Here is a 23,863-nt window from a genome sequence, read left to right on the forward strand (position 1 = left end):
TACAAAACCAGGTGGTAAAGAGCATGTTTCTGGTAAAAAATGATACTCTGAGAACCTGAGTACCTGAGATGCAATCGACTACACCCTTGTGTGTGACAGCCCTGTCAGGGCTGTGACACAGGCAGAACAGGTGTAGGGCAGTTTGTGGGGGCAGGGAGAGAGAGGCTCAGTCTTGCTCCCAGCATGAGGAAAAGAGGCAGCCACAGGTAGGAAGGAGTGAGACAGCCTCATGGGACATCCTCCAAGGCTCCTAGGGAGGTGGCACCAGGGGCAAGTGACCCCTGAAAAGCTTTGTAGCAAGAAGGACCTTTGTCTAGAACTAAGGAAGTGAAGAAAGGGCCTACAATTTGGAATTGTCATGGCAGACAATGAGAAGAGACCTGAGCCCAGCACAGCTCCTCCAGGGAGAGCCTGATTCGCAGCAGCCTTGGCACCCACAGGCTGACAGGTTCCCCCAGGCTTGTCTCCCAGATTTGTCCCCGAAGGTGGCAGCAAAAAAGGCACAATGCCGGTTACTCTCAGCCAGGCTGGTGGCTAATGCCAGAGAGACATGGGGGCTGAGGAAGGTAGCAAAGGAAGTGATTAGGAGGGAAGAAATACCAGCAAAAGGGCCCATTATAATGACTCAATTAGCTAATCCTGTGCTTGCAAGTGTGACAATCCCATATGGACACTGGTTCGTGCCCCAGCTGCTCCACTTCCCTTCTAGCTCCCTACTTATGGCCTGGAAGAGCGTAGAGGATGGTCCAAGGCCTTGGGATCCTGCCTTGTGGGAGGGATGTGGGAGACCCCGAGGAAGCTCCTGGCTCCTGGCTTTGGATGGGCTCATCTCTGGCTTTTGTGGCCATTTGGGGAGGGAACCAGAAGATGAAAGATCACTGTCTCATTTACTCTGTAAATCTGCCTTTCCAATATAAATAAATAAATATTAAAAAGAAAGAAATACAAGCGAGGAGGCCTGGAGGGCTGGAAGCCAGTACCTGGCTGGAGGAGCTACAGATAGAGGACCAAGGGTCCTTTCAAGTAAGAAATAAATTAATTTTTAAAAGAAATTAAGAATGAATGAGTCACCATTTATCCAGTAGTAGTGCTGCTAAGCAGTGTGACTGCCCAAAGACTGGCACTCTCTTGCTGGGCTCAGCAGGCCTGGTGTCTGTGGGCAGCTGTCCAGACTGCACTCCAGAGAGCACCTCTTGAACAGGCAGTCATGGGAGAGTGAAACTGAGCAGGCCACCCACTCCAGGCTGTGAGCAGCAGGGGCTGCACGGCTGTGGTTCCCCTGGGGTCTCTCTTTGGAGAGATCCATTAATAACTTTAGCCAGTTACATGGTGGTCATGCGGGTGGGCCTTGTGACATAGTAATTTTAGAACTTCCACCCTGGGCAGCATGGAGGATCCACCTTTATCTTTGCTGCATGATGGCTCCAACTCGCCACCTGGTGCTTGGTGGGCATCCAGGAACTCCCTGGCCTTGATGATGACAATTTATTTATTTTTATTGCAAAGTCAGATATACAGACAGGAGGAGAGACAGAGAGGAAGATCTTCCATCCGATGATTCACTCCCCAAGTGACCACAATTGCTGGAGCTGCACCAATCAGAAACCCGGAGCCTTTTCCGGATCTCCCACGCAGATGCAGGGTCTTAAGGCTTTGGGCCGTCCTCGACTGCTTTCCCAGGCCTCAAGCAGGGAGCTGAATGGGAAGCAGGGCTGCTAGGATTAGAACCAGTGCCCATATGAGATCCTGGCACTTGCAAGGTGAGGACTTTAGCCACTAGGCTAACGTGCCAGGCCAAAAAATGACTAAATCCTTTTTTTAAAAAATTTTTTTTATTTGATTGAAAGGTAGAATGCCAGCAAGAGACCATGATGGCAGGGCAAGGTGGGGCAGGAGTTGTGGGGGAGCTGTGCAAGGGAGGTGATGGGAAAGAAAGAGGGATTCACTCCTCAAATGGCCATAACAGTCACTCAGGGCTGAGTGATTCCAGGAACTCCACATGGGTGGCGGAGGCCCAGTTACTTTGGCCGTCATGGGCTTCCTTCCCAGAAGCATTATCAGAGAGCTGGGTAGGAAGTACATGGAGACTGAGATTCCAACTGGCACCCTGACACCAGATGCTAGCGCTGCAAGCAGTGGCCTAAGTCAGTGCACCATCCAGCCAGCCCTTGCATGAAACTAGAGACAGCAGGGTGAACTTCCACACTGGATGTGCTGGCTTTCCCAGCTTTCCCAGCCCCTGGACTGTAAACCTCTGGGCCTAGCTTCTTCTCCTTTTGGGGGATGGCCTGTGTGTTATGGGACCTGCAGTACCATTTGCTGGCCATGACCAACCAGATGCCAGTAGCTTTCCTTCCCACCCGTGCCACATGTGCCCTGAGCCACACAGTCACTCCTGGTGAGAGCCACTGTGAAATGCCATGTGCTCAGCATTTATACAGGTCATTCTCAGCGCTGCAGTATATTGGTACTGGAACTGAGACCAACAGGTGAGGGACAGGGAAGCAGTGTTCTGAGCGGAGGGAGCATGAATAAAGGCCCAGAGATGAAAATGAACCCGGCACGTTTGAGAAACCATGCAGCTGATCCACAGTGAGCATGATGCCACGAACAAGTGGCAAAGGTGTGTGAAGAGACTGCTTTGGACCTATTAAGCAGGAGCCTTGAGCTATGAAGAATTTGACATTTTAAGGAACATTTGTGCCCAATTTTTTTTAAAGTGAAAGAATTAGAGAGAATGGGGGAAAGAGATCTTCCATCCACTGGTTCATTCCCCAAATGGCTGCAACGGCGGGAGTTGGACCAGTGTAAGCCAGGAGCTTTTTTGGGGACTCTAGTGGGTGCAGAGGCCCAAGTACTTGGGACATAATATGCTGTTTGCCCAGGCAGATTAGCAGGGAGCTGAATCAGAAGTGGAGCAGCTGGGACTGGAACTGGTGCCTGTATAGAATGCAAGTGCTGTAGGCAGAGGTTTTAATCTACTATGCTGAGGCACCAGCTCCAACATGTGTGCCTATTTAGTAATTATCCTGGCAGACACCGGGTTCAAGATGTATGCTTTTTAAAAGATATATTTATTATATTGGGAAGGCAGTTTTACAAGAAGAGAGAGATCTTCCATCTGCTGATTCACTCCCCAAATGGCCACAACTGCTGGAGGAGGTGAGATGATCTGAAGCCAGGAGCTTCTTGCAGGTTTCCCATGCGGGCTCAGGGGCCCACATATAGGATGCCAGCACTTGCAGGCAGAGGATTAGCCCACTGATCCACTTGTACTGCCTCCATGAGACAGAGAAGTCCTTGAGACTTTAGATTCTAAGTAGACACAAAGAAATACTGGACTTGGGTATTGCATTGAATGACAGATGTATGCATAAGACCTAGTGTGGTGCTCAACAGGGCATGCATGAGCCTGTCTGGGGTGGGAAGGTAGACTTCTCACAGAGAGCACATCTGCCTTGCGCCTTTAAAGAAGGGGGAAAGGCTCTCTGGGTAGAAGGCACCATCCCCACAGAGGCACAGGGGTATGAAAGCATGAGGGGCCCCGATAACTCCACATTCCTGGCCATCACAGCCTACACAATTCAGTCAAGGGTGAAAAGTGAGATGGCGGTCTGGCTGTGACAGGTGATTCTGATGGGAGAGGAGTCAAACAAAAGCTCATCTGGAGCAGACGTGGAGTATCTTCCATCAGAGCAGTCCGGGACAGGGCAGCATGGCGCTCTGAGCCCACAGAAGGCCCGAAGTACCTACCCCACTCCCTTCCCAACCCTAAAGCGTCCACCCCACTCCCTGTCCTCACAAAGCACCCACCGTACTCCCTACCCCACTCCCTATGCTCCTAAAGCACCCATCCCATTCCCTATGCTCCCAAAGCACCTACCCCAGTCCCTTCCTATCCCAAGGTACTCATACCACTACCTATGTTCCCAAAGCAGCCACCCTACTCCCTCCCTACCCTAAAGCACTCCCTACTCCCCTAAACCATCCACTCCACTCCCTACCCATACTAAAGTAGCCACCCCACTCCCTTTCCCTAAAGCACCCACTGCGTGGACTTACAAACTCCCAGATCCTGGAAGGGCCTTTTGCAAATTGGTTTAACAGTGTCTCACTCCAATCCTTAGAGGGTGAATTGCAGGACCCAGCACAGTGGCTCAGTGGCTAAAATCCTCACCGTGCAAGCGCCAGGATCCGATATGGGTGCCAGTTCATGTCCCAGCTGCTCCACTTCCTATCCAATTCCCCACATGGGGCCTGGGAAAGTAGTCAAGGATGGCCCAAAGTTATTAGAGATGAATTAACGGAGAACATAAGTCACACAGACCTGAATTTTTATTATTGTAGCAGGGTGGCCATCATCTCGCAGGATGACACACGAAAACAAAGAAAGTAAGAGTTTTTATACTTTTAGAAAAACATAGTACAAATGGTAGGAAAGCATGCGGGCAGAGCACAGATTAGCAGAATAGTCCATAACAGTTCTAAGTACAGGGTAAATAAATAACTATCCTGTGGGAAGAAGCAATCAGATAACATTCCAAGGAACAACAAAACATCAGGCTCTGGGGTGGAGTCTTTGCACGGCTCCAGGCCTACATACAGCCTTGCATGTACACAGGGTCTTCAGGTTTACATCTCTCTTGGAATGTCTGCCAGGCATCACATCACAAAGCCTTGGGCCCCTGCACCTGCATGGGAGACCTGGAAGAAGTGCCTGGGTTCGAATCAGCTCAGCTCTGGCTGTTGCAGCCATCTGAGGAGTGAACCATTGGACAGAGGATCTTTGTCTCTGTCTCTCCTTCTGTCTGTATATCTGCCTTTCCAATCAAAAATTTATTTAAAAAAAAATATATATATATATATAAAGCTGAATTGCAGGTCAGAGAGACAGGGAGGCAGCAGAGGGCTCTGTCCTGCCAGATAAATTCGCCAAAGAGAAGCTGCACGTCTTTCTGGTCTTCTGCATTCAGTTCAGAATCAGGTGTTGGAATTGCAGCTGCGTCTGGGGATAACGTCACTCAACACTTGGCTTTCTGGGGAAGGGGGGTGGGGTTGGATGGTGAAGACCTCCAATGCCTTGTCCATGATGATCCTGGAGTTAGGCAGACTCAGGCTTTAGTCCTAACATCTCATCCAAGTCCCTCTTACAAAGACCAAAACTGTGTGAGAGAAGGAGGGGAGGGTGCCATGGGGGAGGAGGGAGGTGGTTTCAGACCAGGTTGCAGGAAACAAGGAGGAAAACTTGTTGTCTCACCTGCTTCCCTCCCCAGCCATCTGCGTGCCTGCGGGAGCCACAGTGAACTTGACTGTGGGCAGCAGCACTTCCTTCCTTCCTGGTCTGAGCCAGGGCTGAGGCTGGAGACAGGCCAGAGGAGCCCAGCCCGGGCTCCTGGGTGCTTGAGCCCGTGACTTTCCTTGTGGCTGCTCTGATGTCCACGTGCACCCCACTGACCGACCTTCACTGCTTCTGTAGCCGATAAGGAAGGCAGCAGTAACGAGAGTAGGGGTGGGGGTTAAGAACTCAGGCACCTTGGCCCTCGCCCTGACTGCTGGCTTAACCTCTGTCAAGTCCAAGTGTGTATGTTCCTGTTCTATGCATATCCTTATCATTGCCTGCGTTTGCTTATGCGGCCTGTCTGCCTGCTAGATACCAGATCCTAGGCTCCAAGAAGGCCGAGACTGCCTGGCCAATGCATTCTGAGCCCTGGCACCGCGCCTGGCACGTGGGCGGAGCTGGAAAAAGTAATTTGAATGAATAAACGGTAACTGACCCAAGAATCTCTCAGTTTCCTTCCAGCTCATAAAGTTTGGGAATCTGAGGATTCCCGTCAGAAGGGGGCACTTGGGAGCGGGGGCCACTGTGAGTTGTGGCCCCTTCTTCCAGGATTCCGGCCACAGTCGCTGGTGGCCCGGGATTACTGCAGATTCGAGCCTGCTCCTGCCCAGCCCCCAGCCTGTAGAGGCCATCGCGCCTCGCGCCCAGCCGCTGGCAGCGAAGGGGCGGGTCCGAGGGCAAGGCCACCGGCGGGGCGGGACCAGGGCGCTCCGCTCGCCCCCGGACGGAGCTCGGCCCCCAACCCCGTGGATTCCCCGAGTGGGGCCCCGGGCCGTCGCCTAGCAACGTGCAGCCCCGCCCCGCGGCGGCCCCCAGCATGGCCTGGCGGGGCTGGCCCGAGCCGGGGCTGTGGGTCGCCGGCTGCGCGCTGCTGCTCCTCGCTTTGGTCTTGCTCGTGAGTCCCCGCAGCTGCCGAGCGCGGCGGGGCCTCCGCGGCCTGCTCATGACGCGCAGCCAGCGGCTGCTCTTCCGAATCGGGTTAGTGCCGGCTCCGGAGGCTGCGGGCGCGTCGGGAGAGGGCACACAGTGGGAGACCAGAGCTGGAGAGGGCGTTTGGGCTGGAGGGTCTGGGCAGAACTTGAGTTCAGGGGTCTGGGACCAGAGAAGAGTGCTCAGCAGATGGGATGGATAAGCAGTTGAGCTGAGGTAGAAGGGTGAGATGGTTGGGATGCGCTGATGAAGGCAATTAGGGGAGGTGGCCCAGGGTGACTCGGGAGGATCTGGGTGAGAGCGAGTTCAGATGGAGAAGAGCGCCAGATATAGGAGCCCAGGAGAGACCTCGGCTGTCCGACACCGAAGTCCACGGACACCCCTCCCCCATGGCAGGTGCGAGAGAGAAGGCACACCTCCTCGGACCCTCTAACTGGCATTTGAAACTGCCCCTGCGGTCTGCTTGTTCCAAACCCCTGGTCGCTCTGGGTTTCTTCTGTGCCAAGCAGGAATGTCCCATCCTTGTGGAGCGGTGTGTCTCTTTCGTTCTTCCCTCTGTGCCTGCCAGGGGCGGGAGCCCTGCACTGTGAAATTTGACCCGAGTGACTCGGCCTGGAATTATCAAAGGTTCACAGATCGACAATGATCGGTCTCCCCATCCACTTATCCCTTCCTTCCTGGGTCCAAGCCAAGCAAGTTGTAACCTGTTGGGCGGAGTGGTGGTGGAAGGGGCTACAAGTCGGGCTACCCAGGGCCCCTGGCCCCTCCCAACTCCTTTGTAGAGCCGTGGGACAGGACCCCAAGCCCAAGTGAAGAAATGGATATGCTGTGTTTGTGTGTGTGTGTGTGTTTGTGTGTGTGTGTGTGTGTGTGTGTGTGTGTGTGTGTGTGTGCGCAGAACAACTGGAGAAAGGAGTTGGGGGTGGTCCTTGTGTGTGACTTCCTGCAGCCTTCGCATCTCTGCTACCCAACACCTCGGTCCCCTTGCTCCAGCCAGTTCACTGGTGCTCTGGAGACAACTGACTTTCGAGTATCTTCCTATTTGGGATTTAAAAAAAAATCTCACAAAATTTATGAAAATTGTACAGCTTTATATGGGAAAGGATGTTACCTTCTGAAATCTGCTTCTAGTTTTCAAGTTTGAAGTCACACCAACTGCCTGAGGAAGTCAGTTGGAGAAATTTTCCCCAAGGAACTAGAGTCAGAACTGCTGAGATTAGAATGCCTCCAAACCACCCCATCAGAATCTTGGAGCCTGGGTGATCTCAGGAATCTGGTGGGGGTCCCAGACCCCAGGCTAAGCCTTCTCCGTGCTTGCTGGCCAAGCCTGGGATAGGCACTAGGCACTGGGCTTTTTTGTTATGCCAAGGGCTCAGCCCCAGGTTTGCCAAGCTGAAGGGTGTGCCTGGAATCAGAATTCCACACCCTGCCCTGCCCTGTCCCCCTCCTCCCACCATGTCTGGGAAACAATCAGCAGGAGTCCCTTGGGGACCAGTTGCCGGCTGCTGGGCAGGAGAGGGGATGAGAGCAGGAAACAGTAGGGGGGAAATGGGCAGGTGTGGATGTCCAGGGGCTTCAGGAAGCTTGGGGAGGGAGGAGGAGTACAGGATGCCACAGGATGGGAGGGGGGAGGGGAGAACACAGAGACTGACTCCCTACCTGCAGGTGTGGCTGCGGATTCCCGGATGGAGATGCTTAGGGGGAGCGGCTGGAAAACAGCGCTGGCGACCCTGAACACACAGGGAGAGTATTGCTCGGATGGTCGTTAGTGATCAGCATAGCTTGATCATTTGCTTTTTGGGAGGCGACACAGCCCTTTGGGAATGGTCGGGCACAGTGGGGCATGGATGTGGCCAACATGCCCTGGGTGCTGTGGAGACAGCGTGTTGTGCATGGCTCAGCACAGATCTGCCTTTGCATCCCAGCTTAATGACCCTGTACCTGGGTGACCTGAGAGAGATGACAACCACCCTGTGCCTCAGTTATTGGAGTCTGTAAAATGGGAATGATAGTGGAGCCTGCTGCCTAGGGCTTCTGTGCGAGCTAATGAAATGGCACCTGTGGCTGCACAGGGCTGGCTCAGGAGTTGTACTAATCCACTATTGTTGGCTGCAATGGGCAAGCAGGCCTGGGGTGTGGGCAGGCTCTGTCGGGGAGTTTCCTTGCATGCTGTCCTGGGCTGGCACCCATGAGATCACACAGCAGGATCTATATGCTGTTCTCTGGGAGTGGGGCTAGGAAGGTAAACAGCTACAGTGTGGGATCCCACCATCCACAGAGGAAAAGGGCATGCTTGAGGAACATTGAGTAGAGGATGCTGCCATGTGTGCCCCCGCTTCAGCCTCAGGGTCCCTCGCCACCCTTAGTCTTACTCGTGATAGTAGAGGGCCCTGTCATTGTGTCCTGTGAGCCCCTTCCTATGGCCCGAGCGAAGGCCTTTGGGACCATGGAGAGCCGCCACCCAACCTCCCCTCTACTGCCTAGCTAGGCACCCATGAAAGGCTGAGCCAGGTCCCCTTCTCCAGGCCACACCCCCCACAGACCTACTTCATCACCGCCCCCTCCCCACCATGAGGTTGTCCTGGCAGACTTCCTCCCCACACCTTCCGAGGGTCAAATTGTGTTCATCCTAAATAGAATACTGGCCACGCCCCCTGCTCCCACCGGGGCCTAGCTGGCTGTTTCTCTCACCTGGCCTCCTGAATTGTCAGCTCCCCTCTGCCTCAGTGCCCTCAGAGTGTTCTCACCAGATGTGCCTGAAACAGTTCCAGACAGAAGCCCTCCCTTCCCTGCCCACACCCCTCTAACGGCCTTCTCCTTCCTCAGCAAGGCCAAGTTTCCATCAGCTTCCTGAACAGTGTCTGGCACAGGATTGGCCCTTAATTCATGCGTGAACTCTTGGCCAAGGTGCCAGGCCCTACCTGCAGTCAGCCCTCCCTCTCCCTGACTGAGCCCTGGCCCCCATTGTCATCATCTCCCAGCTCTCCCTTGGTCCTTTCCAGTGTAGTGTGGGTCCCCACCAGGATCTGAACCTGTTTAGGCAGGACAAAGGGATGCAACCCTGGCTGGAGGGGCTTTCCAGGTCCTTCTGCTGACTTGCAGAATCCCTCCACTCCTGTCCCCTCCCTGCCCCTCCCAGGATCATGCCACTCTCATCATGCCCCCAGCTGCTGGCCTGAGGCCTCTCTGGGGCTGCCCAGCAGGTGCTGAGATCGCCTGCTGGAGGAGGGGGGAGGAGGAAGAAAAGCGTTTTTTGTGTTTTCCACTGTGTTGCCAGAGGGAGGGGGAGGGGATATGTTGCACTGTTCCCAGCTGTCCTACATGGAGGAACCCCTGACACTCGGATCCAGACACCAGAGCGAGCCCACAAGGAACAGACACTGTGTCGGCAGCCACAGCCCTAAGGAGTGGCCCCCTGCCCGGGCACCTGCAGCTCACCCAGGCTGGCTGCTGTGTACCCCAGCCCTATCCCTCTCATGTCGCTCCTCCGTCACCCCCTTGGGTTCCAGAGGACCAGTGTGGGAAAGGGAGGTGGCAGTGGGTAGATTCTGGCTGCAGAACTGCTGAATCAGAAAGCAGACCAGATAGGGAAATGGGGGAGGAGGTCAGAGCCTGCCGAGCCCCCTCCCCTCCCCAGGGCCTGTGGAGCCGGTGGAACAAGGGCCCTTGGAGAAACAGTGACCTTGGGCCTTCTGTCCCAGCTTGCAGCAGGAACAGGCAGCTCAGGGCACCATGTGAACCCACATTTGGCCCTGGGGCATCAAGCAGCTACTCTTTTAAAGCCCTGGGCACTCTGTAGGCTGGCTGGCTGGCTTTCTTTCTTTCTCTCTCCCTTTCTTTCTTTCTTTCTTTCTTTCTTTCTTTCTTTCTTTTTTTTCAGATATACTTCATTTCTGTTTGGAAGGTAGAGTTGCAGAGAGGAGAGACGGATTATCCATCAGCTAGTTTACTCTCCAAATAGCCACAACAACCAGAGCTGGGCCAGTCTGAAGTTGGAGGATTTTTTTTTTTTTTTTGTCTCCCATGTGGGTGCAAGGTCCCAAGGACTTGAACCATCCTTTGCTGCTTTCGCAAGCCATTAGCAGGGAGCTGGATGGGAAGTAGAGCAGCAAGGACACGAACTGGCGTCCATATGGGCTCCTGGTGCATGCAAGGCGAGAACTTCGCCATTGAGCGATCATACTGGGCCCCTTGTTGGACTCTTTTATGAGTTGGGGGTGACACTTTAACCTCTGTGCAACCACTTGGGCATTTTATGAAACCTTCTAAGTGCTATGTGGAGCTTAACAACCAGATTTTAATGGCGTCCCTCCCCCAACCCCTGCCTCAGGTCCAAGGTAAGGCAGGTGCATCCTGGGAAAGGGGGCATCTTAGTGACAGGTAGGAGGATGACATTAAATCGTGGGCTCTTGCAGAGACTTGCAGTTCACACAGACCCTAATCCGACTACCCAGCCACTACGCATGACATATCTTGGAGATTCTCTGTGCCAGGGGTCTGCCCCTCAGACCCAGGGAGCGTGTTGGGGGGCAGTTCCCTGCTGCCCCTAAGGGGCTGTCTGTAGAATTCTACATGTGTAATGAGGTTGGAGGGGAATTGGAGCTGTTCCCAGAATCTGAAAGGGGCCTGGAATTCAAAGGTTAAGGTCACATTCCAGGGATCCCCCAGGGCCAGGTCTGTGGGCTGCAAGGCCAGGCTCTGAGCCCCCTGACACAGCGTTTTGCTCACTAGAGGCCCTCAAGCGAATTGAGTCAGAGCCCAGAATAGTTCAGGGCTGCTGGTCTTGCTCTACTGCCCCTCGTTTGGGGTTTGGTGAGGCTTTTAGTGGTAAAGAGAATGGGCACCAGGATCAGGCCACTACAGGTCAATCTCTGCACCCTGTCCCTCCTCTGGGACCCTGACACATCCCTTCCCCCCTGCGCTGGCTCTGGAATGGAGAGAATGTGCTTGCCTGCCTGGGCTTGTTCAAAGATAATTGATAGTCTGCGGACCTGACCTGAGCTTGCTCACAGTGGGCAAGTAGTGGTAAATGGTAGAAATGGTTATGGTCTTGATCACAGTTATTGAAGATGGACCCCCTGAGCTGCAGAGGGGGAAAGTGGCCCGGGCAGGGCAGGGCAGGGCAGAGCCAGGACTGAGGCAGGTACCCTCCTGGGTTGCAGACTCATGGTGCAGGGCACTTTCTACCTGCTTACACTGCTGGACCTTCCTGGCCCCAGATCCTGGCTTCAGGCTATAGGACAGGGTGGTTGAGACCTTATGCATGCCATTGACACAACCCCACCCATGCTCTCAGGTATGGGTGACCTGCTTGGCAGAGCACCCTGCTGACCCAGGTCCGCAAGGCCTGTGGGGTGCGGGGAGACACTTGAGAAGCAGGACTGGAGAGGACAGGAGGAATGGGAAGGCCTTAAATTGTGCAAGACATGCCCTCACGGGGCTTCCAAGATGTGCCAGCCTGGCATGGTGGTCTGGGATCAGCTTCCTGCAAGACTCTCTTTTCTACCTGCTTGCCTGATCCCTCCCCAGCCTGAGCCAAGTAGCAGGTGGCAGTCTGCCTGTCCTGGGCGGAGAGGCAGGATGGGGCAGGGAGAGCAGCAGCCGAGTGACCCAGATGGAGCTGGCACCTCAGGGGTGGGAGGAGGCTGTGAGCTGAGCTCTAACAGGTGGTCAGAATTTCCATAAGCAGAGAAGGGCCCACAGGATGCTATGGGCATTGCAGGCAGGTAGGCCCCACGCAAGGAGATGGCTATTGAAATTTTACAATGTGTCCCTAAGTGTTCAGATAAAGGTGAGATCATGTGATTTCTCTTGCCATCCCACAGCTCAAGAAATAAAATATTACCCCAGTGTAGAAGACCTGGACTGTCCCTCAGTTGCTGTTATTTATTTATCCTCTGATTAAGGTTTTATTTGGACCGGGTGCAATGGCTCAATGACTGAATCTTAACTTTGCAAGCACTGGGATCCCATGTAGGCAATGGTTCACGTCTTGGCTGCTCCACTTCCCATCCAGCTCTCTGCTTATGGCCTGGAAAAGCAGTGGAGGATGGCTCAAAGTCTTGGGCCCCTGCATCCATGTGGGAGACCTGGAAGGAACCCCTGGCTCCTAGCTTTGGATTAGCTAGGCTCCTGCTGTTGAGGCCATTTGGGGAGAGAGCTAGTAGATGAAAGATTTTTCTCTGTCTCTCCTTTCTGTACATCTGGTTTTCCAATAAAAATAAATAAATCTTTCAAGAAAAAAAAAGGATTTATTTCTTTGAAAGAGAAGGAGAAATATTCCATCTACTGGTTCACATGGCTGAGGCTGGGCCAGGGCCTGAAGCCAGGAGCTTGGGTTTCCATCCAGGTCTCCTACATGAGTCAAGAACTGAAGGACTTAGACCACCTTCTGCTGCTTTCCCCAGGTGCATTAGTAAGGAGCAGCCAGGACTCTTAACTTACACTGGGAGATGGGGTGCCAGCATTTCAGACAACAGCTCAATCTGTCTTCATTTTTGGACTATTCATGTCCAGAGTATCCAGACCCTGAAACAGGACACGTGGTGGGTGTGCATGCTATGGTCTTTTTCACAAACATGGTTGGGTGGTTTTCTCAACAGTATCGTTGCACTTGGTATACGTTGACAGCCATTGCTATATGTCATTTGTTTTCCAGGCCTGAGTATGTCCCCTTGTCTACACTAACTGGTGGGTGACAGCTGAAGTATTTCTGCTCTTGCCCTCTGAGCCATGCAGCAGGAGAGGAGGCTGACCCTGTGTGATCTCAGTTCCCAGAGGCTAGTTGGGAGTCAGTTGTGTTTTTTTTTTTGGGTGGTAGGGAGCCACTGAAGGCTTTGGGGCAGGAGCAGGCTTCAGCCCTGTGCAGTGCTGTAGGGACTGAAGTTTTCACCAGTGTTTTGCTATTTGCCCGGGAGCTGTTTGCATTGAGGGAGGACAAGGTGGAACTGAGAGGGATCCTGTTTGGGTCATGTGTATTCTCCAGGAGGGTGCTAAGTGTGGTTTTACTGTGTCCTGGATTGGTAGGGGCCATAGGGCCTTTCCCAGAGACATAATAGGAGGAGCTAACAGCTAGGACTGGAGCTTGGTCAAGCCCAGCCCTACAGGCAGAAGTGAGCAAGTCCCCTTCACAGAGGCCTGGGGTCATTATCCCAACATGAGCAGGTCCTCAGGCCCCCCACCCCTTCCCTTCCAACCTTGGCCTGGCCTTGACCTGCTCTGCCCAGCCACTTTCTCCTCCCCTATCTCTAACATACCCTGCCATCACCTCCAGCCTGCACTCTGATCGCCTACCATGTCTTTCACCTGGGTGACCCTTACCCTCCAACCACCTTCTGCTCTTGCTGCCCTGACACTGCGCACAGCAGCAGACCAGTGGGCCTGACCATGGGCCTCCCCGCTTTCCCAGTGCCTGCACTCCACAGTCTAGCACCTGCCCACTCCCAGACTCTTGCTTCAGCCGCTTCTCCCTGCCTCATCCCACTGGGGCGAGGGGGTGGTCTCCTGGCAACTCCTGTAACCTGCCCACCTGGATGGGTCCTAGCACCATGCCACCCAGAGCACTCCACATGGCTGACTGCACCAGCCCAAATGTCTGCCTTGGGGATAGTAAGCTTTCCCGTCCACTTTGCCTACAGCCTCCCCATTCCAGCTCTTGGGAGCAGGCAGCTCTTTTCCGGTTTAATGTCTGGCCTGCCTACTTCCATTGCGTCACTAGCTCCCTGAGAACAGGGGAGGTGCATCCTGTTCTCTGTTGGCCACTCTGTGTCCAGTGCACGTGGGAAGTATGGGCTGAATCCAGCAAACAAGGGAGGGGCCTCACACTTAGTAGCTTTTTGGGGCATGGCCTCTGATCTGGGAGATCTGGCCCTGTCTTAGAGGTCAAAAGCAGCACCCTCCTATTGGCATCTGGTAGGGGGAGACAGAGAACTCTTCCCAGGCTCTCCAGGCAGGGGCAGCTGTGGTCAGCACCCTGTGGAGTAGAGAAGGAAGTAGCAGGTGCCATGAGCTTTGCCTGTCCAGACCTGACTACTTGCTTTGCTTTTGCTCTTGTCTCATGCCACTGAATTTTTTTTTTTTTAATTGGAAGGCAGATATACAGAGAGGAGGACAGACAGGGAGGAAGATCTTCCATTTGATGGTTCACTCCCCAAGTGACCGCAATGGCTGGAGCTGAGCCAATCCAAAGCCAGGAGCCAGGAACTTCTTCCAGGTCTCCCACGCGGGAGCAGGGTCCCAAGGCTTTGGGCCGTTCTCAACTGCTTTCCCAGGCCACAAGCAGGAAGCTGGATGGGAAGTGGGGCTGCTGGGATTAGAACCAGTGCACATATAGGATCCTGGCGCATGCAAGGCGAGGACTTTAACCACTATGCTATTGCGCTGGGCCCTCACGCCACTGAATTTCAAGCCATCCTGCAGGCGAGAGTTCCTGATGCTGATGCTTCATAGATGGGCAGCCTGGCCTGGGAGACCACACATGGTCACTTCTTGTTGAACCACTTCTTCCAAAAACCAATGCAGCAAGACATGGGGCTCAGGCATGGGTACAGGTCATAGCAGGCATAGAGAAAAGGGTCATTCCATTAAAAAATTTTTTTTTTATTTGAAAGGCACATGTACAGAGAAACAGGATAGAAATCTATCATCCACTGGGTCACTCTCTAAGTGGCCCCAAAGAACAGACCTGAGCTGATCTGGAGCCAGGAGCTTCTTCCAGGTTTCCCATGTGGGTGCAGAAACCCCAGGACTTGAGCCATCCTCTGCTGCTTTCCCTGGTCATTAACAAAGAGCTAGATTGGAAGTAGAGCAGCTGGGATGCAAGCCAGCGTCCAAATGGGCTGCTGGCACTGTAGGCAGAGGCTCAGCCTACTATACCATGGGGCTGGCACCTCATTTTTTTTCATTTTTATTTTATCTTTCCCCTCATTTAGTTTTTAAACTTCTCCCCTGGAACTTGTCCCAGGTTTGTCAGAAAAGCATGGAGAACTCTCACGGAGCCCTCGCTGTGCTACTGCAGTGTGGGTGGGCATGGCTCACAACTGAGGCTCAGCAAGTATTGCCAGCAAACATCCGTCAGCATCAGGCCACCAGCGGCTCTCATACCTTGCCCAGATGTGGCCAGATGCCCGCTCTGTCCTCTTCCCAGTCAGCATCCCAGATCTGCATCCTAAGTAGCTTTAAGCTCCTCCAGCCTGGGCCAGCCTCGCCTTCGTGCCAAAGAGAACCTGGCTGGGACAGTCTGTCTCAGTTTGGGTTCAGGGGCCATTTCCTGCTGAGTTAAGTGATTGTCATACAGTTTGGGTAAGGACACCACAGAAGTGTGACTTGTGTGTGTGTCCTTCCAGGCGTGTCGTATTGAGAGGCAAATGAGGTCTGCAAATATCCCCCACTGTGCAGAGCCACACTGAATGTGCAACCAGCCGGGTCCCTCCACTGCCTTGGCCATGCGTGGGACTCTGTGAGAGAGACACTTGGAGGCTGTGCCCATATCCCTTGGTTCATCCTACTTGAGCTGGTTGCCCAGGGTGTCAGGAGTTCCACTGTGCACCTGTGTGGTGGGAGGAGTGTGTGTGTGTGTGTCCTGAGCTCAGCCCTGTCTGCAGCTCAGGCAAAAGGAGGGTCTTAGCTAAGGTGCCTTTACAAGCTGCCTGCCAGGAGGATGGGGGATGTGTGTGGGGGAGGGGGCAGTCACTGGGTCTCATGGTCCCTATAGCTCCAGTCTCTGCATAGCTTGATGGGTACTTGGCTGAGGGATTGAAGGAGGCAGACAGCTCCCCAGGGAGCTGGGGTCAGGTCTGACACCTGGCTCTGCCAACCTGTCTGCCCTCAGCAGGAGTCCTCTGAAGTGAGCCAAGGCCTTGGGAGTGCGCCTTGGAGCAGTTTCACAACCTTTTTGTGTCTTGATACAAATATGGCTACTTTCAGGTTTTGTTTTCTTTAAAAACAAGATTTATTTTTTTGAAAGGTAGAGGAATAGAGACAGAGAGAGACAAATATTCCATCTGCAGGTTCATTTTTCCAGATGGCTACAAAGGACCAGGTCTGAAACTAGGGACCAGGAACTCCGTGAGGTTTCTCACAAGGGTGACGGGAACCCAGGCACTTGAGCCATCCTCTGCTGCATTAGCAGAGAGCTGGGCCAGAGGTAAAATACGTGGGATTCGAACCAGCATTTGTGATAGAATGTGGGCATCATAAGCACTGGCTTAATCCACTGTGCCACGTGCCTGCCCCTTGCATTTATTTTAAATGTGTCCCCCCAATCCTGTTTGTGTTTGTATTTCTTTTTTTCCTTTGTAAAGGTGTATTTATTTGAAGAGTAACAGAGTGAAAGAGATTGGTCAAACCCCAGCTGTGCACAGTAGTCAGGGATGGGCTAGGCCAAAGCTGAGAACCAGGAACTCCGCCTGGGTCTCCCATGTGGGCGGCAGGAACCAGCTGTGGGCTGTGATCTGCAGCTTTCCAGATGCATTAGACAGGAACTGGATTGAAAGCAAAGACACTCCGATGGGGATGTGTGTGTCCCAAATGGCAGCTAAACCTGCCATATCCCCTTTAATCAACAATCTTTTCATGACAATTTATTTATTTAAATTGAAAAAGTTACAAGAGAGAGTGAGAGACAGAGAGAGAAATCTTCCATCTACTGGTCCACGCCCCAAAGGGATACAACAGCCAGAGCTGGGCTGGTCCAAAGCAGGAGCTTTGAGGTCCGCACTAGGTGCAGGAGCCCAAGCACTTGAGCCACTCTCTGCTGCTTCACAGGTCATAAGCAGCTTACTGGATCAGAAGTGGAACAGCTAGGACTTGAACAGGCATCCTTACAATGTTGGCACTACAGAAGGAGGATTAGCTTGATAAGCCACCACGGTGACCCTCAACCAACAATTTTTATACTGCTGATGGAATGTGTGTGTGTGTGTGTGTGTGTGTGTGTGTGTGTGTGTGTGTAAAAACAACCTAGGCCTTCCCCACTGGGGTTTTATTTCATCACTTGAGCTTATAATCTTGTTCCTGAACCTCAGTTTGTGTTTTCTCTCTCTCTCTCCAAAGTCACTGCACATTTACTGTCCGATGCCTAGGAGATGCAGACATGCAGAAGGGCCGTTAGCGATCCACTGGTGTTTTCACCACCCTGAGCCAAGAGCTCCCAACAACTCAGTGTTTTTTCCAGCATCTTCCCCTTATACATGAATACAAATATTTTCTCATTTCCCCAATTGGACAAAAAGAAGTCTGTACTTTTGGAAATCTCATGTGGTTGCTTTGTGCAGTCTGTTTATGAGCCTTAGGCTCCAGCCAGTCAGCTCTTGTTGGCTGTGCCAGCCTTCTGCCATCGCCACGCCAGCCAGCCAGCGCAGGGACTGAGCCTGCACCCGCTGTCCCACAGGGGAGGCAGAGGGTTGCACTTCCCCTTCGTTCCTCCAGCTTAGGTCGCCTTTGCCGCAGTCTGACACAGTCTGCCACTTGCTTCTTGCAGATGTCATTTCCTCAGGGTGGCCTGCACTCTGCTTGGGAAGTCTGCATCCCATGTGGCAGGGTCTGGGTTTGAGTTCCCGTTGCAGCTTCCTGCTAATGCACAGCCTAGAGGCAGCAGTTGATGGAGGTCCAAGTGCTTGGGCCTCTCTGCCACCTATGTGGGAGGCCTGGATTGAGTGCCAACTCCCATGGGGCACCAGCAGATGGGAGGTCTCCCCACCTGTCAAATAAAAGAAGTGTGTTCATTTAAAATAAGCAAATAGATGCCAAGTACAGCCCTGTAGCCAACGGCCAGCCCTTTGCCCAGTTCTTGTCTGCCCAGTTTCCACTGGCCAAGTGTCTTGTCGTTCCCGTCCCTCCCTCTAGAATAAAGCTGGGAGAGAGGGATATGGAGACACAACCTTGTTCACAGGGCCTGGCCATGAGTGACAGCTCAGTAAACCCGTGTTGTTGAAGTGAAAGCGTGAACTGGCAGAAACAGACTTAACAGTCAAAGTGGAGCACGAGGCATGTTAAGGAGGGCAGGGTCCCCAGCAAGCCCAAGTCACAGGGGGTGGAGAGGAGATGTTTAACATTATCTGGCTCACTTCCACCAAATTGCCATCCTGGCAGCCTGCCTGGTTTTATGCTCAAACTGTTTCCAGGGCCTGGAGGGAGGAGGTCCCGGCTCCCCCCTCCCCAGCCCCTGTCACCCCAACAGCCACCCAGCAAATCCTGTCTCTAATCCTAAACCCTGACTGTCCCTCCCCCAAGTGTGCTGATGCACGGGGCCCAGTGTAACATGTAGTATGGGGTCCTGTGTTGTTCAAGATGCTGTGAAAGCCACTGAAGGAGGAGGAGGAGGCTGCTCCTGTCAGCTGCTGAGCTCTCTCTCCTCCCAATCCAGGCTTGTCATGATGTTTTTAAGGCACTACTTAATGTCACTGTAAGTATAGAGAAATTAAAATTTTAAATTACTAGCAGGAATTTTACTAGTCATGTTCCTATTGTGCAATGCCAGTTTTAAATGCAAGATGTAAAAACACTTGACTCAAGAGTGACTCACTGAAGTGGTCTAATTCATGTTTCTCAGCTTGCACATGGCTGTAAGTTGTGTTCCTGTAGGACAGTGATGCCCCAGACAAGTCAGTATTTTTATTTATTTTAGTTGTATTTGAAAGGCAGAAATACAGAGAAAGGAAGGCAGCAAGAAATATCCTGTTGGTTCACTCCCCAAAAGCCTGCAACAGCCAAGGTTGGGCTGTGCTGAAGCCAAGAGCTTAGAACTCAATCCAGGCCTCCCACAGGAGTGGCAAGGACCCATGTGCATGAGCCATCTCCTGCTACTTCCCAGGATGCTCATTAGCAGGAAGCTGGGTTGCAAACAATGGAGCTAGGAATGGAACCAGCCCTTAGGGGACAGCTTGTGCAGTGGGGTAAGCCCCTTGCTCTGTGGGGCATGCTGTATCACAGCACTCCCTGATTTGAGTCCCGGCTGTTCCCTGTCCAATCCAGCTCCCTGCCATGCTCCTGGAGAGGCAGTGGGGGTTGCTCAAAGTCCTTACACCCCTGCCACCTGTCCACAGGGATGACTCGGATGGAATTCTGGAAGCCTGGCCCAGCCAGCTGTTAGCTATTTGGGGAGTGAAGCAACAGGACCTCTTTGTCTCTCCCTCTCTCTCCGTCTCTTTGCTTTTCAAATGAATGAAATCTTAAGGGGATGAGGGAAAGAAAAAAAAAGAAAAGATCCAGCCCTCCAGTGTGGGGTGCGGGTGGCCCAAGCAGCAGCTTAACAAATTCCAACTGGAACTGGTTGGAGATTTTAGTTGGGAAGCTGGGTCCATCCCCTCCTATCACAGATGTGTGCCTGCCTTGCACTCACGTGGAGTCTTATTGGATCCCCATGCATGGGGTGAGGAGGTCCCCCAGAGTTCTGTGCTCACTGGGAATCTCAAACGCTGTGCGTGTGTAGGCAGCAAGGGACAGAACACGCTCGGCATGCAGATCCCTGCCCACGCGGGTGCGCTAGCATCCTGTCAGGTTCCACTTGCAAAGCACACGTCCACAGAGGAATTCACACCGAGTTCCTGGTGGCGATGGCAGAGTGGGGAGCCCAGGAGGAACTACACCCCTGCACAACCAGCTCTGTCATATGGCATCCTTGTTGTCCCCTGCTTGAGTGCTCCCTTAATGCCGGGTGGCCTGAGGTGGCCCAGGATGACGTCAGCCCATCCACCCTCGCCTCTCATGTTCCCTCTGCCAAGCTGCTGGATAGAACTTGCTGGTTTTCCCAAACAAGGCCTGTTGTCTGCCATGTCTGAACCCCAGCCTGACGCTTCCTGTCGCAGGGGCGAGTCAGCACTGCAGCACACTGAATTTCTTAGAAGTGTCAGTTCCCAGGCCCTGTCCAGACCTTGCAGGCACTCTGGGGATGGGACCAGATATCTGCTCCTTATCTAGTCCCTGTGGTGCAGGTGAACCTGCAGCCATCACTGCCCTTCTTGTCTTTAGGATTTGTTTGATTTGAAAGGTCATGTGGCACAGAGAAAGAAAGAGTTGGAGAGAGAATCTTCCATCTGCTAGTGCAATCCTCAAATGGCTGCAATGGCCTAAGCCAAAGCCAGGAGCCAGGAATTCCATCCAGGCCTCCCCGATGGGTGCAGGGGCCATCCTCTACTGCTTTCTACTTGCATTAGCAGGGAGCTGGATTGGAAGTAGAGCAGCCAGAACTCAAACCAATGCTGTTATATAAGATGCTGGCATGGCGAGTGGTGGCTTAAAAGTGCAGTGCCACAGTGCTGACCCCTCTACTCTCCTTGAAGTATTTTCCCTCTCTCATGCCAGCCTCCTGCCTTCTGCCCCCATTCCCCATAAAGGCTCTCAGGAGCCTAGCACCTGGCTAGATTAAACCCCTCCCTCCATGAATCCCCTTGTGCAAATTATTCAGTTCACATCTCCCCTGGCCAACTTGGAACTCCACGTGTGTTTGTCTCATTCTTTCTCCTTATCCCAAAGTACTGAGCAGGGCAAACAGCAGGCAGAACTAAGTGGTGGTGGACTTGCATTGACTGGGGATGGCCAAGAGATGGAGATGTGGCGCCCCCTGCAGACAGCATAGAGGGACCCAGGGGAGGCGCTGACCACAGACTGTCACCCTCCAGGTACAGCCTGTACACCCGCACCTGGCTCGGGTACCTCTTTTACCGGCAGCAGCTACGCAGGGCTCGGAACCGATACCCGAAAGGCCACTCGAAAACGCAGCCCCGCCTCTTCAACGGTGAGCTCCAGCCGCCCCTGGCCAGCATCCCGCACCCCTGCCCTCCCTTCCACTCCCCCTCCTTAGCCCGCCGACTGGGCACCCAGCCCATGTCTGCCCTCAGGAGTGAAGGTACTTCCCATCCCCGTCCTGTCGGACAACTACAGCTACCTCATCATCGACACCCAGGCCCGGCTGGCTGTGGCTGTGGACCCTTCAGACCCTCGCGCCGTGCAGGTGAGGGTAGTGGTAAGGCCATGGTCCTGCCTGGGGGTGGCAGCCTCTCCTTGCTGGAGAGGGGATTACCTGGCCCACAAAATGTGCCCCCATCTTGTGTGCATATATGCTCAGCTCACACACACACATACACATGCTCTCTCTCCCCCTCTTTGGCATGCATGCACAGGGAAGGGTTGTCCAGGGTATGACTGCATGAAGGGGCAGGCAAGTGTAGGGGGAGGGACCAGAGGGCAGTGCATTGCAAGATGGCATCTCTCTGTGTTTCCCTCCCATTCCTTACTTCTCTGGGAGTGATCCTTCCCCTCTGCTTTCCTCCTCTTGCTTGCCCGGTTTCCCAGGACCCACCTGCTCCCCCTCCCTGTACTGGACTCCCAGGGCTTGCCTGCCCGCTGTCTCCTCTCCTTTCCAGCTAAATACCCAGCTTATCTCAGTGTGTCTCTCTTTCCTAGGCTTCCATTGAGAAGGAGGGTGTCACCTTGGTCGCCATTCTCTGCACCCACAAGCATTGGTAAGGGGCTCTGAGGGGGGTCTGGGTGCAGAAAACCACCTCTCTGGGCCACCCTTTATCTGGCTAGGCCCAGAGCTGGTGTCAGGAAGTAGGATGGGCAGGTCTCCTGCCACACCACACCACTTCTCAGGCCCTGGACAAAGGCAGGTTGGTCGTTTATCATTTCGTCCCTTGGGTGCTAATGAAATGTCAACTGTGCACAAGGCATGGATGCAGCTGGTCCAGGAGCTGGTCCCTGCATGGATGGGTGTGTCTAAGAATGGCTAACAGAGAGATGGCAGTGACATGCAGCAGGGTCAGGAACCCCAGATCAGTTTTGGGAGGGACTCAAGGGTGATGGCCCTGGAGCAGAGAGATGGCATTGGTCATGCAGAGGATGTCGACAGGATGGTGTGGGTAACTTCACCCAGTCCTGAGGCCCCTGGGTGCAAGGCCTAGACATGCCATGGGCCAGAGGGAGAGGGGCCCCTGGGCAGAGACGCTGCAAGCCACCTGCTAGTCTTCACTAACCCACAGGGACCACAGTGGAGGGAATCGTGACCTTAGCCGATGGCATCGGGACTGTCGTGTGTATGGGAGCCCCGAGGACGGCATTCCCTACCTCACCCAGTGAGTATCCTGCCCCTCACCCACAGCGTTTGGGCCTGTGTTGACGCACTTGTGGCATTTTAGAGAGGGTTTGAGCCCAGGTGGAGACTGGCACTGCCAGGCCCCACTTGGTCCTCCCTCAAAAGAGCCAGGGGGAGGATCTGTGCCTGAGACCCTCGGCTCTAGACTGTGACTCACCCAGCCCCAAGGCCAAGGTAGGAGCAGGGAACAGCAGGCGTACACATTCTAGCACCTTCTCTACTGTTGCCTTGCTCCATAGTCCCCTGTGTCATCAAGATGTGGTCAGCGTGGGGCGGCTGCAGATCCAGGCCCTGGCCACCCCAGGCCACACCCAAGGCCATCTGGTCTACCTGCTGGATGGGGAGCCCTACAAAGGTCCCTCATGCCTCTTTTCAGGAGACCTGCTCTTCCTGTCTGGCTGTGGTGAGTGCCTGCGGCTGCTGCCATCTGTTGTCACCCTATGCGGGGTGGGAGTGGGGTAGCCTTACATCCTCAGGAGTGCCCTTGGGGCTGCAGAAGGATCCTGGACCAACAACTCCCAGAGTATGCACAGAGTGGGGAGCTCAGCCCCACCTGTGTGCTGTGGAGCCTCATATGGCCTTGGCTCCAATTGGGTCCAGCTCCCACTGGGACGGAGGACATGGCAGAGGCCTCGAGCTGGCAAGTTGGCAGACAGCCCTGTGCCCACATACTCTGTACCTGTCCTCACACTCCACCCCAGGACGGACGTTTGAGGGAACCGCGGAGACCATGCTGAGCTCGCTGGACACTGTGCTGGGCCTGGAGGACGACACCCTGCTGTGGCCTGGTGAGCCCCCTGCCTGGTCCCTCACTCCCCTGGAGACCAGGCAGCCTCTGGAGGACACACCTAGTGACTTCTGGGACCCACCTTTAGGGGTAAGGATAGAGTCCAGGCTCCAGTCCCTGAGGGCAGCCTGAGGTATATAGCACCTCTGTTCTCATGCCAGCCACTGCCCCCTGCTGGCCTGTCTTTGGTCCTGCAGCTCACAGGAAGAGGGATCTGACTGTGGAGTTGGAGCCCAGAACATAAACCAACCACCTATAGCTGGTGCCGTGGAGCTGGCAGGACCTCTTCCACGTGGTGAATCCTCAGCACATCTTACTGTGCACCAGGCTCCAATGCAGGTTCGGGGGATGTAGCAATGTGAGCCACGTGCACCTGCTTTGTAGGAGAGACGGGGCTTATACAGGTGCTGTGACTTGAACCCAAACCACACACTGGGCACTGACGAAGTGAGCTGGCATGAAGTTGGTGGCTTTCCTCTGTCCTGCCCCTGGGGCAGGAGGTGCTGGACCAGGACAGCCAGGAGGACTTTCTCTGGCTACACAGTCAGCTCCTCTCCCCATTCCCATTGTCCTGTGTTAGGTCACGAGTACGCTGAGGAGAACCTGGGTTTTGCCGGCGTGGTGGAGCCAGAGAACTTGGCCCGTGAGAAGAAGCTGCAGTGGGTGCAGAGGCAGCGGCTAGAGCGCAGGAGCACGGTGCGGGGGTAGGGGGAGGGCT

At 54.0% G+C, this 23,863-nt stretch overlaps 1 protein-coding gene across 2 annotated transcripts in view; it reads left to right on the forward strand.

Moving 5' to 3' along the window:
- Window positions 1-23,863, forward strand: part of PNKD (PNKD metallo-beta-lactamase domain containing) — a 58,652-nt gene that overhangs the window by 34,482 nt on the left and 307 nt on the right. The window contains exons 1-8 of one of the 2 annotated variants that reach the window (XM_040986507.1): window positions 6,138-6,316; window positions 20,887-21,002; window positions 21,106-21,218; window positions 21,671-21,729; window positions 22,246-22,338; window positions 22,598-22,761; window positions 23,060-23,146; window positions 23,726-23,841. In XM_040986507.1, the coding sequence (XP_040842441.1) occupies window positions 6,156-6,316; window positions 20,887-21,002; window positions 21,106-21,218; window positions 21,671-21,729; window positions 22,246-22,338; window positions 22,598-22,761; window positions 23,060-23,146; window positions 23,726-23,841 (909 nt within the window). In that variant the 5' untranslated portion in view covers window positions 6,138-6,155. Of the gene's footprint in view, window positions 1-6,137; window positions 6,317-20,886; window positions 21,003-21,105; window positions 21,219-21,670; window positions 21,730-22,245; window positions 22,339-22,597; window positions 22,762-23,059; window positions 23,147-23,725; window positions 23,842-23,863 lie in introns of those variants that run through there. The other variant, XM_040986506.1, reaches the window with a different exon arrangement.

The sequence above is a fragment of the Ochotona curzoniae genome, unplaced genomic scaffold (assembly GCF_017591425.1).
Source record: "Ochotona curzoniae isolate NIBS_2020 unplaced genomic scaffold, NIBS_Ocur_1.0 contig_4514, whole genome shotgun sequence".
NCBI lineage: Eukaryota > Metazoa > Chordata > Mammalia > Lagomorpha > Ochotonidae > Ochotona > Ochotona curzoniae.